Below are 14,519 nucleotides of genomic sequence, written 5' to 3'. Positions count from 1 at the left end.
GATGAGTGGTCAGACCACTGGGATAGAGGTATTATCCCTACTATTATCGGTGGATGAAAGACAAGGTGGATGGGGTACAGACCTTTCTTCGCGTTCTTTGCCAGCCGGCACCATAGGATGGCATCGCTGGCTGCCGTTGGATGGGATGGCTGACTAGAGGCTATGGGTGGGTTCGGCTGGTACCTCTTTTGTTTGGCAAATCTGTGTTTTTTCCCTAAAGTTTGTAAAGCCTAGGCTCTAATTACAATCAACAACCTCCCCTCTTTAAATCCCTTCAACCAATCTCGGCAACAGCTCGTTGTTGTAGTCCCACAAGACCGTTGAGAACCCGGCGGAGAAAGCGGCGCCCGTGTACCAGGTGGAGCGGTGTCCCTGGAGGGCAGTCTGCTTCCGAAGGAACCCTGCGCGGAGCTCGTCGCCTGTCACGCGGGGGTGCATCTTGCCGTGGTTCGCAAAAGCCGGAAAGGTGACGGTGCCGTTCGACGCGGGAACGGTGCCGGCGTCGATCATGGTGTCGATGGACCGCGCAATGAGGGCCTTGATGCTCTCGGCCGTGTCCTCCTCGGTGCCGACGGCCGTGAACTGGAACAGGTCCCTGGTGCCGCCGATGTAGGCGATGCTGCCGACCTGCGAGGCGAGGGGGAAGACGGTGTAGTTGGTCGACCCGGGCGCGGGCGACCTGTTGGAGTAGGCGGCGCCTGGCTGCAGCGACGGGTGTCGGAGGATCCCGGCGTAGACGGTGGCGAAGCCGAACTTGTCAAAGACTTCCTCCTCCGCCTCGTCCGTCTTGAACGGGGCCAGGCTCTCGGTGGTGGGCTCGAAGGCGACGAGGAGGCGCTTGGCGTCGATGCACGTCAGCCTGCCGTCGGCGCCGTGCGCCTTCAGCGAGACGCCCTCGTCGTCGCGCCGGATGGTTGAGACGACTGTGCTCGAGTAGAGGACGTCGTCGCCCAGAAACTCGGCGACGCTCTCATACAGCTCGTACAGGCGGCCCGACGCGGGGGTCGCGGCGGCGGCGGTGCCGAGCAGGGCGCGGACCATCGGGACCCCGGAGGCCTGCGTCACGAAGAAGGTCGGCACGTCCATCGTGTTGCCCAGGCCCATGGCGGTCGAGTCCCAGATCTGCGGGACGGCGGCGGCGATATCGTACTTCTCGACGAACTCACCGAACGGCATGGCGAGGTCCTCCGGGATGGACCCGGGCTCGGGGAAGTTGTCGAAGCCGGGGAGGGTGATGTCCTCGTACTTTTCGAGGACGTCCAAGTACCTCTGCAGCGCAGGGTACATGGCGTCGGGCGTGGGCGCCACCCAGCCGTCAACAGGCTGGCCCGTCTTGAAGTCGACGTAGTTGTAGTCGAGGGTGGTGAACTGCATCGCGCCGCTGGTGGACACGCTCATGCGCTTGGGGAAGTCGAACGTGTCCTTGTACTCCATCCACGCCTGGACGCCCACGTTGATGGACTTGCCAGAGACAGGGTCGTGATAGGAAGCCGTGTGGCCGCCCTTGAACCCCGAGTTAGCGACGAAAGCAAGGACGAAAGGTCTGGAAGTATTTGAGGTGACTCTGATAACTCAGATGAAAGGACAAGAAATCGGAGACAACTCACAAGCTGACTGGCCTTTTCCACGACGACTACGCTGTGGCCGTGGTCGCGCAACCACACGGCGGCATGAGCGCCGGCCGCACCGCCGCCCACAACGACGACATCCCGGGAGACGGTCTGGTTGCAGCAGCTCACACTCGCCGCGGCCCCCCGGACCAAGAGCGCGGCCGCGAAGCCCACGCCAGCACGCATCCCGTTGCTGCGCATTGTCTGCCAAGGTGAAGAGACGTTGCACTCGGTATTACACGGTACGGGCACACGTAGCTCTTGTGACTTCTGCGGCAGTGGAAAAAGAGGTGCCGGTGACGAGATGCAGATGCACGTTTACGGCGAGTCTGCAGGATCACGAGAGTCTTTAAATCGACTTGGGACTTGGGCAAGAACCCCCCTTCCAGTCCCCACTCCCTGAAGAACATTGAGCGTCCTGCATACGCCCCCTGCCGGGGGAGGCAACTGTCCTCAGCTTGACCCGAACCGCCGCGGTTGCCGAAACCCCTGCTGTGCCGAACCAAACGCAGCTGCAAGCCGGAGATTGCATTGAGTCTTGGACGGCAACCAGCAGTTGGTTGCAGTACTACTATGCTCGTGGGTGCCATATCGAACCAACGGGACAGGCATAAAACAGCAGGCAACGGTGGCCTGATACTATGAGAACAGAGAGAGAAGTCCCCGCTTCGTCCACCGGAATCTTACGCTGGTGAAGAGTCGGCAACCAACAGGCCGAGTGGGTTTTTTGCCAGGATGAGGACGCAGGGGCGCGGCACAGAACACCATCCCTCCCACTCCACCATCCCACCCGGCCCGCCTAGTCGACGTTCCGATCCAACGGATCCAACCGCTTTCTTCTAGGACCCCCCCGTCAATGTGGCCAATATTGCAAGACGAGTTCGGATGATGTTCTCGGCGCCCAAACCCGATCTCTCTCTCCTCTCTCTTGCCCCAGCTTCTGAGGGGCGGAGGAGACCCCCCGGCCCTGTAGTGGATGGTCATGGGTGAAGAGCACGACTTTTGGCAGCAGAACATGGGAGAGTACATGGCATCAAGACCAGGTCGCTGGCAAGGTTGGGATCCGATCCACACAAGGAAACCTGCTCAACCGTCGTGTCCGTGGTCTGATGTATGAACCATGGGACGCAGCGGCAATAATCCAAAGTCATAGTATATTCAAAAATGATTCTTAGTTATCACCCTTTGCTTTAGTTTCAACCGCTTCTTCAGCTTGAACTGCACTCGACCATCCTTTCGAGACATCTTGATGGCTACACTGCCGATTCATGCCTTGGTCCTTGCCAAAGTCGTCATTGCACAGAACTGAGCATCTTCTCGGCCAGTCGGCCTGTCGGCCTGTCGGCCTGTCGGCCTGACGAGTGCTGTGCCGCAAAGCTGCCCCCCTGGCGTTGTTGCTGCGTGTTGGAAAATGGATCCTGGAGGCATGGCAGTGGACCCAAGACCGGACGTGTACTCATAGTAGCCCGAATGCGAGTCAGTCGGTATACTCACCCTAAGCTGTCTTTCTCGGCGCACGCGTGAGGGCATTATCATTGCCTCGGGGCCTGTTGTAGAATGACAGCCCGAGATCAAGGGAAGCTACCGTGGTTCTGTTGCTGCAGGAGAGAAAGTGGAAAGAAGTCCCTTGTTCCCTCGTGACAGAGAAGCGGACCGCCAAAGGTTGGTTCATATATCCCAAATAGGGTCCTCGTGGGGCCAGACCGAAAGAAATGGACACGCCCACTGATACCCAGACACAATTCTGCTTGTGAAGACCGAAAGAGACGCTCCGCGGCCTGGTTGTTAAAGCCTGGTTGGCCCCGCTGATGAGGGCCCCCGATCAGCAGCCATGTGGTTTGTCTGTCAATCGTTACCTTGCGCATCGACGTCTTCCTCCGAGACAGGATGGATGACCTTCCTCCAGAGCATGTCAATGCTAGCAACGCAGGCCGAATCGTCGGCGTTGTCGGCGTATTCCACCTCTTCGCCTTGACGTTCGTCTCCTTGCGGATCTACGCCCGGCTGTTCATCCTCAGGGCTTTCGGGGCGGAAGATGCGCTCATCATCGTCGCCGTTGTAAGTCCAAGCTTCTTTGCAATCTGATACCAGCCTCATCCTCGAACGAACTGGAGACTGATGACTTGTTCTTCATCCCAGCTTCTCGCCCTCGTAGCGTGGATATGCTTGATTCTACAGATACCCTACGGCCTTGGACGGCATGGCCTGACGATTCCGACGGAAGACCGCATCGACTTCGAACGCATCACATTCTGGAAGACGGTACTATCTGATGGTGTTGCCATGGGTCTACTGAGAATTTCTATGGCGATTAGTTTGCTGCGGCTCAAGAAGGACCTTAACTGGTATCGATGGTCGCTGTACGCTTTGATAGGTGATTTGGCTTTTTGCCATTGACTTCCGCGTCTCTCACTGTTTAACGGGGCTGATTGTGTCGTTTTTTTTCTTGGCGGCGTAGGATTCGTTGTGGTCTATTCCATCCAAGCAATTGTCTGGTTATTCGTGTATTGCACTCCGTACTCGGGCTGGTGGGAGTTCCAGTGGATGAATCCGTTCGACCCCAGGTGCCATGACTTCAACGTCTTTCTCAACCTCACTTATTGGAATGTTGGTAAGTTGGCCATACCATGGTTCGCTGGCCAAAACAACACTGACGATGATCCGGCTAAGCCTGCAACATCTTCACCGATGTGTGCCTTGGAGCTTTGCCAGTTCCCATTATCTGGAACCTCAAGATGAAGTTTCGAGTTCGTCTCTACGTCATTGGCATCCTGAACTTAGGATACTTGTTAGTCTCCCCCCAAAGGGTCCGATTAAGAATGCTACATCGGACGGAGAGTGTCGAAAGCCACTAACAAAGTTTCCTCGACACAGTTCGATCGTCATGGGGATCCTCAAAGCCGTCTTCATGCTCACGACGGGCGGCGACCCGGACAACATCTTTAACTACTGGGTTCACTTCTGGCAAAAGTGAGTTGCGAAAACAAGCCCCCCCCAGTCTCCGGACGTCCCAACTGACCCCTCGGGCGCGCCAACAGCCTCCAACTCAACGTGGGCATCATCGCGGCATGCGCATCGTTTCTCAAGCCGCTGTTTGGGCGCCTCCTGAAGATCAACAGCTCTGCCGCCTACTACCCCAGCGACCCCCACTACAACCGGAGCGGCCAGACGCCTCTCGGCGCCGGCGGTTCGCGCGGCAACGCCTATGCGGCGGGCAGGAGGGCGAGCATCCCGCTGGATCGCAGTCTGCACGACGAGTTCGAGATGCACACTAAGCACGACCTTGGGGGCGGTGAGCCTCGGACAAAGGGCTCTCAGACGCCCTTGGAGGGGCGGTCGTCAGCCGAGGCTACGTATGGGTACGCGCTGTCTTCGGATGCGAACAGCGAGGAGGTCATTCTCCAGCAGAAGGGAGTACATGGGATCGTATGCAAGAGGGACTTTAGCGTCAAATACAGTAGCAAGTGACGGGGTCTGAATGTCCTAGCTTGAGTTGGGGTTTTATGGTTCGATAAGGGTTACTTGATGAACTCTTTCAGCCATTGCTATTTCTTATCCAATACTACGAGTTTATCGCTCGGTATATTTAGGGTCGTCAATAGACATGGCCCTAGGGACATATTCGTAGCTCATTAATTTTCCACCCGCAGTGGGAATGAGCCAAACTGGTGTCAGCCCAATCTCAGCTCGAGTGTATCATATCTGGCTAGCAGCGAAGTGACACGCCAAGTGACCACACGTGCTTGACTTAGTGCTCGCGAAGAAGGTGAGTTGACGATGGGTGAGGAACAGCGGCCATCGTGCTGGTGCTGAGATGGATGCGAAGCCTTCGGCCCACCTCGCGATCGGACCCTCGGAGGGTGCGACTTTCGGACCAGCCCCAGCCAAGTCATCGGGCCTATGTAGATAAGCCGGTGGCGATCTATTAGCGCGGCTATCACCCACACGGGAGAACGTAGCGGGGATAGATACGGGTAGATGTCTGCGCGACGTCCAGATGCGCGCGGGCACATGTTGAATGACGCACGTGCATGATGCATGACACCGCGAACGGCCTTCTGCACCGGCTCTCGGTGGATGCAAGTCACGTTCTGCGCCGGACGGGCGGGGGGCGCCAAGCAGGCGTGGGCATCGGAGGCACATGATTAGCAGAGGCGACGGACAGGTGAAAGGTAGGTAGGCTGCTTATGTTGTACTAGTACGTCCGGCCATGGGATTGCCGAGGGATTCCGATGATGCTGATGCCGTCGTCGGGTTTGCTGGCTTCCCATAGGCATACGTTTCATTCACTCTTCGCTTCAGATTTAGAAAGACACACTGGGTTCAAGACAAGACAAGACTGCATCCCACCTCTCCAGTCGAATGCCCTCAGAATGTTGCGTGCTCTCCGTCTTCGGCAATCTCTTCGACGCGGGGCAAAGACTCTCAAAAAGCGCCGTTATCAGATTCACCCCCGCAGATTCCCGTCGCGGCGGGGTCCATTGGTGGAGGGGCCGTGTCTTTTCCTAAAGGGGCAGCCAGCAGAGAAATGTAGGCCCACCCCGGTCTGAGCGTCCGGCTCCCGTCCAGTGGATCGTCACGGTGGGAAAGTGGGGTTTGACGCCGGACGGCCATCCTGTTGCAGTGACTCGAGTCGAGTTTGACCGGGCGAGTGAGTACCTAATCCTGATTGAATGTAGGTCGGTACGTAGGTAAGGTACTTTTCTCCAGGATGCTCTGGCCTTGTGACAAAGGCTAGGTACCTAGTTCCGATGTACCAGGTATGATACAGATGGGAGGAGTGGCAAATCACGTGTGGTTGGTTCTGGTCGCGCGTCATTGGCCGCTTTATCCGGATCACAGCTATGGGTACTGCTTGCCGAGTGTGGTCGGACACGCATACATAGTCGAGCCGAAGTGGAACGGAGGCAAGAGACAGGAGGAGGCAGAGGCCAGAGGGGCGAGGTGGAGTGGGTGGGGCTGGAGGCACCTACCTTCCTACCTACTCTTCCTTTATCCAGCCGGCGGCAGGAGCTAGCATCGCTGGCCGTCGTTGGCCGTCGTTGGGGTGGCCGACTAGCGGTTTCCGTGAAGAACATGTGGCCGGCCTGGTTGGGTTGGGTTGGCAGGAGCCATCGTCAGGAAGAGGGGACAGGGCGCTCCTTGTGCTGGCCGCTCTTTCCCTCGGAACGCAGGAAACTCAGCTCAGTCGGTGGTCAGAGCATTAGATAATCGCCGTCATTACTTAAATCGCCCAGGCCAACACTCGTTGCCTTTTGGTCTCTTCCTTTCTTCTTCTTCATCATCACCTCATCAAGCAATTCACATCACCAAACCACAGCTTTCAGCCCCAACACAAACAAACAACCAACCAACCCAACCCAACCCACCAACCAATCCATCAACATGTCTGGCTGCGGATGCGCTTCCACCGGCTCCTGCCACTGCGGCAAGGACTGCACCTGCGCCGGCTGCCCCGTAAGTTGACCCCGGCCCATCGCACCATCCGCGGCGGGTATTGTGTACTCTGTACTGACATGGGCACTTTGCGCAGAACAAATAAGCAACGTCGATTCGGGATCGGATGATCGTCATGGTTGATCGATCGGCGGCGGCTACTCCGTGAGGGGATGACGGGTAGGGTCGGTCTGATGGAACATGGATGGTTGCACGACAACGGACGCGTTCTTCTTTTTTTGCTCTTTCGTGGACTCTCGAGAATGAATAGTCGTTAGGTGGAGACTCGCAATTGATAGTTGATTCTATTGGTACACTGTTGACCTCGTCGTCGTTGTCGAATGTCGTGATCGGTGATGGAGTGGTGATGTCGTTCGTAGTTCTGCTTGATATGCTGTGATACCGTCGATATTGTGCAACGTTGAGGAAGTTGCATCATGCCCAGTCTTCCTCCTCAATCTCGTACTTGTACGCCGCAACCCATTTCTTCTCATCCCCGGTCCACTGTTCCAACGTCAAATCCATCTCTCTCCCGCTCTTCATCCCGTCACGCTTGCCCAGCTCATACGTCGACCACCCGAGGGCGACGACAATTCTCGCAGCATAAAACGCCCTGTCTCTCGTCAGCAACCATCCAAGTACCCGATCATTCGTCGCTCGTCGTCCAGGTATCGTACGCCGCCAGTATCGCCCACGAGAATTCCCATTTCGCAATCCTGCACCAACCCCGGTTCTGAGCCCACGCCTCGTCGCAGCTCCTCACGAGATACCACGGCCTCTCGCTGAGGTGCTGGGGGTCGGTGAAGTCGGGCCCGTTCTGCGTCGCGGCACTGCGAGCCCAGAGGAACGCGAGGAGGACGTCGTACATGAGGTTCGTCCATCGGGCTTCGTATTGCAGGGCAGCTATCGTGAGCCGCGCGAAGAAAACGGTCGCGCTGAGGACCGCGGTGGCCATGTTTGACGTCGTGAGCCTGGCGAAGCGGGGAGAAGGAGTTAGTATTTGGCCATGTGACGAGTGACCGGGTGCAGAGGCGGTGGGGGAGCACTGCAAAGATAGCGGACAACGCACCTCTGACTCCATACCAGCGGGATTTCGGGAGACTCCTCGTGGTTGGCGTAGAAGTAGATCCTCAACCGCGGGTTCGAGCACCACCCTTCCTCGCCGCCGTTCCTCCACAGCCGCGACCGGAGGCGGTCCGGGTATGCGACGCCGAACAGCACGAGGGCCCCCACGACGACGACGGCCTCGAGACACAGCAGTCCAGCGACGCATCCAGCGCGGTCCAGAGGGAGTCTCCGTCGTCCTCGTATGTGAAACATTGTAGGGCTACCAGTTGAAACCATGGTTGCCATCGGTGGCGGTGCATGAGTTCGGCCGTCTAGGCAGCGCAACCGAAGACGCCATGGCGTTCGTCGTCGAGTCGGATCGTCGAGATATTGTAGTGAACAAAGACCCTGGGAGCGATGACAAGGTGTGAGAGAATGCCTCAAACGTGCTCTCCGTCTCCGAGGGGGTTCGGAGCGGTTATACGTCTAGCGAGGGCGTGTCGTGCAGGCAGTGACGGTTGAGCGTTGGGGTGGGAGCTCGGGAGGGGGGCGGAGGAAACTTGCTCATTCTTGCGCATCTTCCCTACATTGATGCGCCAAGAAGCACGCAGCGCCTCTCGTTAGATAGATGTGCGACAGGTCTCGTGCTCACGCCATACACATCTCAGTCGGCCAATGAGGAATTCTCCTGTTATGCAAGTTGTCTTCATGGCAGGCTCCCTAGCAGACTTGGTTCAGATGTATGGCCGGTTCGTCCGGCCCGCGGCATCTCCTCTCCGCCGAGGGCCTCCCGGCTTGTCTTCATCTCGGGATCTCTGTGTATCCGACCTCGAGTGGGGTCTCGTCAACCCTGCCTGTTTCTTCTTGGCAGTTGTGCCGGATCTGAGGCTTCGCACCGGACCTATCTGGATCCTTAAGAGAAGGAAGCACGCGACAGATGTGTAACTGGAACAAACCAGGAGATGATTTGTGTTCCACCAGACCTGAGACTGAAACGTAACAATGTTGAGCTGACAGCTACTCATATACCCGTGTTGTATGGCTCATAGTGATGCCTGTCTTCGTTCCAACTCTGGCAAGTTCGGCCTTGATGGGAGCAAACCATTTGAGGGCACCGTTTCAGAATGGCGTCCTCCATTCTTTACTCTCTGATTCCCTCGGCTCCGGTCCATCATACAACACACTCGCTCGCTTGTTTCCATCAGTATCAAACATTCGTTTCCCAAAACTTCTCTCTTCTCGGTGCTCGGTCACTAGTAACAATAGTCAGTTAGCTTTGCGCTGAAAGTCAAGCTGGTGTCACGTTACCCAGAAGGAACCAGTAGACTGACCGAGAACACCTCTAATGCTTCCTTCCCGAGCGGCGTGCCGTTTCCTTCCCACCGATATCACACAAGCGGACAACGCCCGTCGGGTATCCAACTTCATCAATCAAAACCATTGGGCCTTGACGTAGCCGAACTGCTCGAACTGGAGTCGCAGAAGCTCATCTCGCTTGCGCCTCGTCTCGGCCGCCTCGTCGCTGCTGACGAACCTCAGCGTGACGCCCAACTAGGACGCGATCGCCGGCCTCGCCGCGCCGTCGCCGCCCTGGGCGATGGTGTTGTGCGCCTCGGTGTACGCGAACGAGAGCAGCTCGGTCGTGAAGCGCGAGATGTCGAACTGGTGGAAGCTGTGGTCGCTGACGCCTTCGCCCCTGAGCAGGTGGCGGCGCACGCGGTAGGTCGCCATGGTGGCCCAGAGGAAGCTGCGGTGGGCGGCGCGCGCCGACGCGCACGTCAGCCAGTCGAGGTACTCGGTCATGTGCGGGACGAAGACGCCGGGCACGCTGACGACGCGGACGAGGCCGACGAGCCGGACGTGCGAGCGCGGGCGCACGACGTGGAGGCGGTCGTAGATGACGGTCTGCGGGCAGGCCGGCTCCTTGCGGAGGCGGTAGAGAACGCCGCCGCCCTCGTCCTCGGGGGTGTCTTCGTTTCTCGGGGTGCTGGAGGTGTGCCAGTAGAGGTCCCAGTAGAACTCCTCCGAGGAGAGGCCGTCCGACACCATGCCCTCGTAGGTGTCGAAGGGGAAGTCCGGGTCGGTGGACATGACGGCCTCGTAGACGTGCTTCTTGCGGCCCATGAAGATGGGAAGGGGGATCGATATCATGATGTAGAGCGCGCCGACCTCGAGCTTGTCCAACCTGAGAAACGGGTGGGTGGAGTGGAAGTAAGGCGCTGCCAGGGATTCCAGTAGAGTCGCCATGGTGTTGGCTTTGCTTGGAGATGTCTGGCGTCAACGGCGACTCTGTTGTTCAGAAGAGATGAAAAATGAGACGAAGGGGTTTTTTATAGTGAGACTGAACAAAGAAGAAAGAATTGGTTGATCCTTTAAAAAAGCAGGAGGTTGATTTCGTCTGACAGTGAGTGAAGTGAAGTGAGATTAAGGAAAGGGGCAAGAAAAATACCTGCGCATATGGATGGATTTTCACTTGCAACAAGGCAACGAACTACTCTAGCAGCTTTCAGTGCAAGGCCTGATGCTGCTCTTGTTTCTTAAGGCAGACATTCCCTGAGTTGCTGGATGAATAGAAGTGTGCAGGGAAAGAGATTCCCTAGTAAAAATTCAAACGCATGAAATGGAACATTGTTTCGAGTAATTAACTGAGAGACAAACAACTTAGATTACTTGCGATTGCCTCGTCAGCTCTCTGCCTTTTTTAAATTGTTTTGTCAGGTTGGTATATCTGGCTATTGTTTTGACACACTCTCTAGCTACGCTGGCCCGATAGAGCCAGGAACTGTCTTTCCTACTAAATTAGGACTTGCGAAAAGAGCTCCGAAACCTCTCAGTCTGCATCTTCCGCCGGTGTTCCTTTTGCCGCCTCTGCGACTTCCCGCCGTCTACACTCCTCAACTTTGGCCAAAAGGTGCGGCGAAACGTCTTTTCCCCTCGCCCTTTCCAAAGCCGTGACATGTCCCATCATTTCTCCCGCCGGAATGTCGGTGCGGGCGCCGCGGTCAAGCAGCTCCTCGGCGATCTCGTCCTGGCCGTCCCCCAGAGCCAGGTTGAGGGCGGAACCCGGGTCGAAGTAGGCACCCCGGTTATAGTGGTTGTGCGCGAACAAGCGAGAGTTGATGTCTGCGCCGTTGTCGAGCAGGTACCGCAGCACGTCCAGACGCTCCGGGGACTTGTCGGAGCGATAGTTGCGGCCGAAGCACACGAATGGCACGGCCAGATCCATCCGGCCGCCGGCCGCGTGCATTGTTTTGATTATATCGAGCGGCGCCCACACTATGGCGCGCAGCCAGGGAGTCCAGCCATACTTGGCCTCAGCGTTGGGATCGGCGCCATGAGCCAGATACCACTCGACAAGTTCCTTGTCGTCCAGCACAAATCTGAGGCAGCGGGTTAGCCGATGGGCCCCAATAACCCGTTTTGAAAACAAAACAGCTTGTCTGTCAATCAGTTCTTCGGGGAGGCGGAACTAGGGATAAGACGAACGCTAGACGTGGCGGGTCGGCCGGACTGTCTGTGTAGTTGATATCCCAGCCGCGATCGAGCATGACCTGCAACATGGGCGGGCGGCACCGAAACTCGTGCACGTGGACCATCACCAGCTCACTGCGCTTCAAGCCCTCGTCGAGCAGATAGGCCACGATCTGATGCTGGTGTTGTCGGACTGCGAAGAAGAGTATAGGCTCCAGGGTACCTAAGGGGTAGTGTTCTGGGCCGGGAGGTGGGCCCTTCGCCTTCCACTCTTCAACTAGTCTTTTGAACTCGTCAAGCTGGCCGCGGGCACAGGCGTCGCATAGCTGCTGCATCAACGGGTGGTCTGGGCAATAGAAATCTACAATCTCCGGTACTTCCAAGCCGTACTTGTCGTTCTCGCGAAACGGCCTGTCGTCTTTGAGATTGTACGTCGTCATTTCTGGCAGCAGAGTAGACTGAACCAGGGGCCGGTGGTCAACGAGCGTAATAAGAGGGGGGGATGGAGGGGAGGTTGGAGATGTACAGGGTATATGGGCGGGTGCGTTTACACAGCCGCACGCTGTCTGATATATGTGCTATCTTTGCCTGCTACCTTCGTGCGGGGACAAGAAGGAATTACTGACTGACGTAGGACAACCACATCGTTTGCGCCAGGATGCAAAATGTGGTTGCCTTACCTCGGCGTTTACATCGGCGGGATTGGCAAAACACACGGTGATTGCCTAATCTTTCCTTGCCGTTTTCTTCCTCGTCGGTGACAACTCGAACGGCGACTTTTGGCCTGCGTCGGCATCGCGTGTCTTTCTCTTTCCAGTTCTTGCATTTCAACTCCCTGGAAATTGTCGACCTTGCTTGGGCATCGTCACCTGTATGCATGCACTCCAACTGGCAACCAAACACTGACTATTGCTCAGTCAACCGCCTTCATCCCGACTACACTGGTACAGCGATGGCGTGACGCGGCTGTCGGTGACTTTTTGCAATATGCCTTCATTTCCAATACCAAGGTGATCAACTTCCGTAGCAGACTCATGGTCATAGCATATAAAACGGCTTCTGTCTTCCTTGATATCACTTGATTCTTTTGATAGATCAACCAAATCACAGAGAACAATCAGAACAACCAGTCCTGGCCTTGCGAGTTCATTAAAGAAGGTAAAAAAAGAAAATTCAACCCTGCACACGATTGCAACTTAGCCAACGAGCGGTACAACGTCTGCCAACATTCTCAAACCATCACCTATCTTCACAATGCATTTCGTCAAGTCCATTTTCCTTCTGGGCCTTCTGGCGGTCCAATCCCTGGCAGGGCCCGTCCGTGTTCCCCGGTGAGTATTGTCGTTGCTTCTGTGGTGCGATTGGAGGCGGCTAACACCGTCGGTTCTAGAAATGAGAAGAACTCGGCTCTTGCGGCCTATGTTGCGGCTCGTGATGAGCCCGTTGGGAAGAGAGCCGCACCCCCTGCAGACTTTGTGGATTGGCCAGCTGGTGAGGTGGTCGACATGAGCGCGCATGGTTCAGCCCGTCGCGGAGAGGCACTCAGTAGGCAGCCGGTTTTCTTTCCCCGCGACTTGACGGTGTCCACTGTCTGCTGCCTGCGCGTTCCCTTGGCACAACTAATCAATGTTGGGATAATGCAGAAACCGATGGTCTTGCGAGTTGCATCGCTGTGGTGGTTTTCAATCAGGAAGCCCAAGACGACGACAACGACAAGTTCCTTGCCCACATCTCCGCCGTCAACTGGCAGGCACAGCTGAACAGACTGTACGAGGCCACAGACCTTTCCAGTCCGCGAGTCCGGATCTTCGTTCCCCGTCCCGTCGAGGGCCCAATGTACGACATCCAGAATTCCTGGAACGAGGACGTCATCTCGCACATCAACGGACAGTGGGGCGAAGACTACAGCATCGATGTCAAGATCCGGGACGGGAGCCGTAACGATGATGTTGGGGGTTCGCGCCTGTGGATCGACGGAAACAACAACGTCCACTGGAGCGTTACCGGGCAGGTGATCTGATGTTCCTGTTCAAAGAGTCTTGGGCAGGCTTCTCACGACACGGAGGTGCGAACTCCATCCAGGTGGTTGGCCTGTCGAGATGGTCTAATGTCCAGTTATCGGGACAAAGGTTCACTTGACTTGGGCATGGCGCACAAGAAGCTGTCTGCAGGGTGGATTCGGGACTTTTCGCGTTGGCTTTTTTGTGTCGTTTCAAAGTTGGCTTTTCTGTTCTTTTTACTCCTTTCGTTTACGCCACCGTTAGAATGCCTTCAAATGCAATCGTCTTTGCTTCCTTCCATGTGCTGGCGGAAACTGAACTTTCCGAGTCCATCGAGTCTGTTGAAGTTCAACCTGACTCTAATTCAGTCAAATATGCAACACTTACTAGCCGATTTCCGCTCAAGACGAAATCGAATACTTTGAAATAGTTCAAAGATAACAAGAGCCCCATGAAGCAGGTCACTTCAGCAAACATCTGCTCTATTTCAGCTTACCGTCGTCCATTTTGAGAGCCCGGTCTACCTTGTCCAACCTCCCAAACTATGTGTTTTCACCCCCCACCCCTCGCCATGTATTTATGAGTGAATGAAACCAGAATGTGGCCAAATACCTGTTTCCAGTTCATCCATCCAATCTTGACTGTAAGCAACAATTCAAATCTCACAGGCTCTTTGAAAATGCTGGAATGCCGATCGGATTATCGATGGGAAAGATGAGACGGCGACCTGACCGGGCCAATCAGATCACATGGATCCATCTCCATCAGGGTAGGTCTGCCTGGCCAGCCATATATATCATGGCCTTCGTCGATTGCTGCCCTTCACGTTAGATACTCTTTTTACACACACCTGCGAATCCACAAATACCCTCATCTATTGAGACCGTTCGTTATCACTTAAGTGACCTGTGAAACCAACACAAAAGCTTTGTTAACAATTGAAGAAGTTTTAAGT

General features: G+C 56.1%; 7 protein-coding genes across 7 annotated transcripts; 3 read left to right on the top strand and 4 right to left on the bottom strand.

The window, feature by feature from the left end:
- Positions 1 to 264: 264 nt before the first annotated feature.
- Positions 265 to 1,811, bottom strand: CH63R_11501 (FAD dependent oxidoreductase; the record flags this gene model as incomplete). The annotated part of the gene is made up of 2 exons (XM_018306475.1): positions 265 to 1,503; positions 1,608 to 1,811. The coding sequence occupies 2 exons, from the start codon at positions 1,809 to 1,811 to the stop codon at positions 265 to 267; spliced, it is 1,443 nt and encodes a 480-aa protein (XP_018153316.1).
- A 1,686-nt stretch (positions 1,812 to 3,497) lies between these two features.
- On the top strand, positions 3,498 to 4,007 carry CH63R_11500 (Integral membrane protein; the record flags this gene model as incomplete). The annotated part of the gene is made up of 2 exons (XM_018306474.1): positions 3,498 to 3,668; positions 3,789 to 4,007. 2 exons carry the CDS (start codon positions 3,498 to 3,500, stop codon positions 4,005 to 4,007), a joined length of 390 nt encoding a protein of 129 aa, XP_018153315.1.
- Positions 4,008 to 4,154: 147 nt separating this feature from the next.
- CH63R_11499 (Integral membrane protein) lies at positions 4,155 to 5,078 on the top strand (the record flags this gene model as incomplete). The annotated part of the gene is made up of 4 exons (XM_018306473.1): positions 4,155 to 4,221; positions 4,281 to 4,398; positions 4,485 to 4,580; positions 4,649 to 5,078. The coding sequence occupies 4 exons, from the start codon at positions 4,155 to 4,157 to the stop codon at positions 5,076 to 5,078; spliced, it is 711 nt and encodes a 236-aa protein (XP_018153314.1).
- Positions 5,079 to 7,481: 2,403 nt separating this feature from the next.
- On the bottom strand, positions 7,482 to 8,399 carry CH63R_11498 (uncharacterized protein; the record flags this gene model as incomplete). The annotated part of the gene is made up of 3 exons (XM_018306472.1): positions 7,482 to 7,659; positions 7,724 to 8,017; positions 8,116 to 8,399. 3 exons carry the CDS (start codon positions 8,397 to 8,399, stop codon positions 7,482 to 7,484), a joined length of 756 nt encoding a protein of 251 aa, XP_018153313.1.
- A 1,125-nt stretch (positions 8,400 to 9,524) lies between these two features.
- On the bottom strand, positions 9,525 to 10,340 carry CH63R_11497 (uncharacterized protein; the record flags this gene model as incomplete). The annotated part of the gene is made up of 2 exons (XM_018306471.1): positions 9,525 to 9,618; positions 9,646 to 10,340. The coding sequence occupies 2 exons, from the start codon at positions 10,338 to 10,340 to the stop codon at positions 9,525 to 9,527; spliced, it is 789 nt and encodes a 262-aa protein (XP_018153312.1).
- Positions 10,341 to 10,923: 583 nt separating this feature from the next.
- Positions 10,924 to 12,004, bottom strand: CH63R_11496 (Ankyrin repeat protein; the record flags this gene model as incomplete). Its single annotated transcript, XM_018306470.1, has 2 exons — positions 10,924 to 11,473; positions 11,580 to 12,004. 2 exons carry the CDS (start codon positions 12,002 to 12,004, stop codon positions 10,924 to 10,926), a joined length of 975 nt encoding a protein of 324 aa, XP_018153311.1.
- Positions 12,005 to 12,818: 814 nt separating this feature from the next.
- CH63R_11495 (uncharacterized protein) lies at positions 12,819 to 13,584 on the top strand (the record flags this gene model as incomplete). The annotated part of the gene is made up of 3 exons (XM_018306469.1): positions 12,819 to 12,895; positions 12,955 to 13,109; positions 13,259 to 13,584. 3 exons carry the CDS (start codon positions 12,819 to 12,821, stop codon positions 13,582 to 13,584), a joined length of 558 nt encoding a protein of 185 aa, XP_018153310.1.
- Between the last annotated feature and the right edge of the window lie 935 nt (positions 13,585 to 14,519).

This window comes from Colletotrichum higginsianum, chromosome 8 (assembly GCF_001672515.1).
Source record: "Colletotrichum higginsianum IMI 349063 chromosome 8, whole genome shotgun sequence".
In the NCBI taxonomy this organism is placed as follows: Eukaryota; Fungi; Ascomycota; class Sordariomycetes; order Glomerellales; family Glomerellaceae; genus Colletotrichum; species Colletotrichum higginsianum.
The sequence above is the reverse complement of the archived record's forward strand: the minus strand, read 5'-3'. Positions and strand labels throughout refer to the sequence as shown.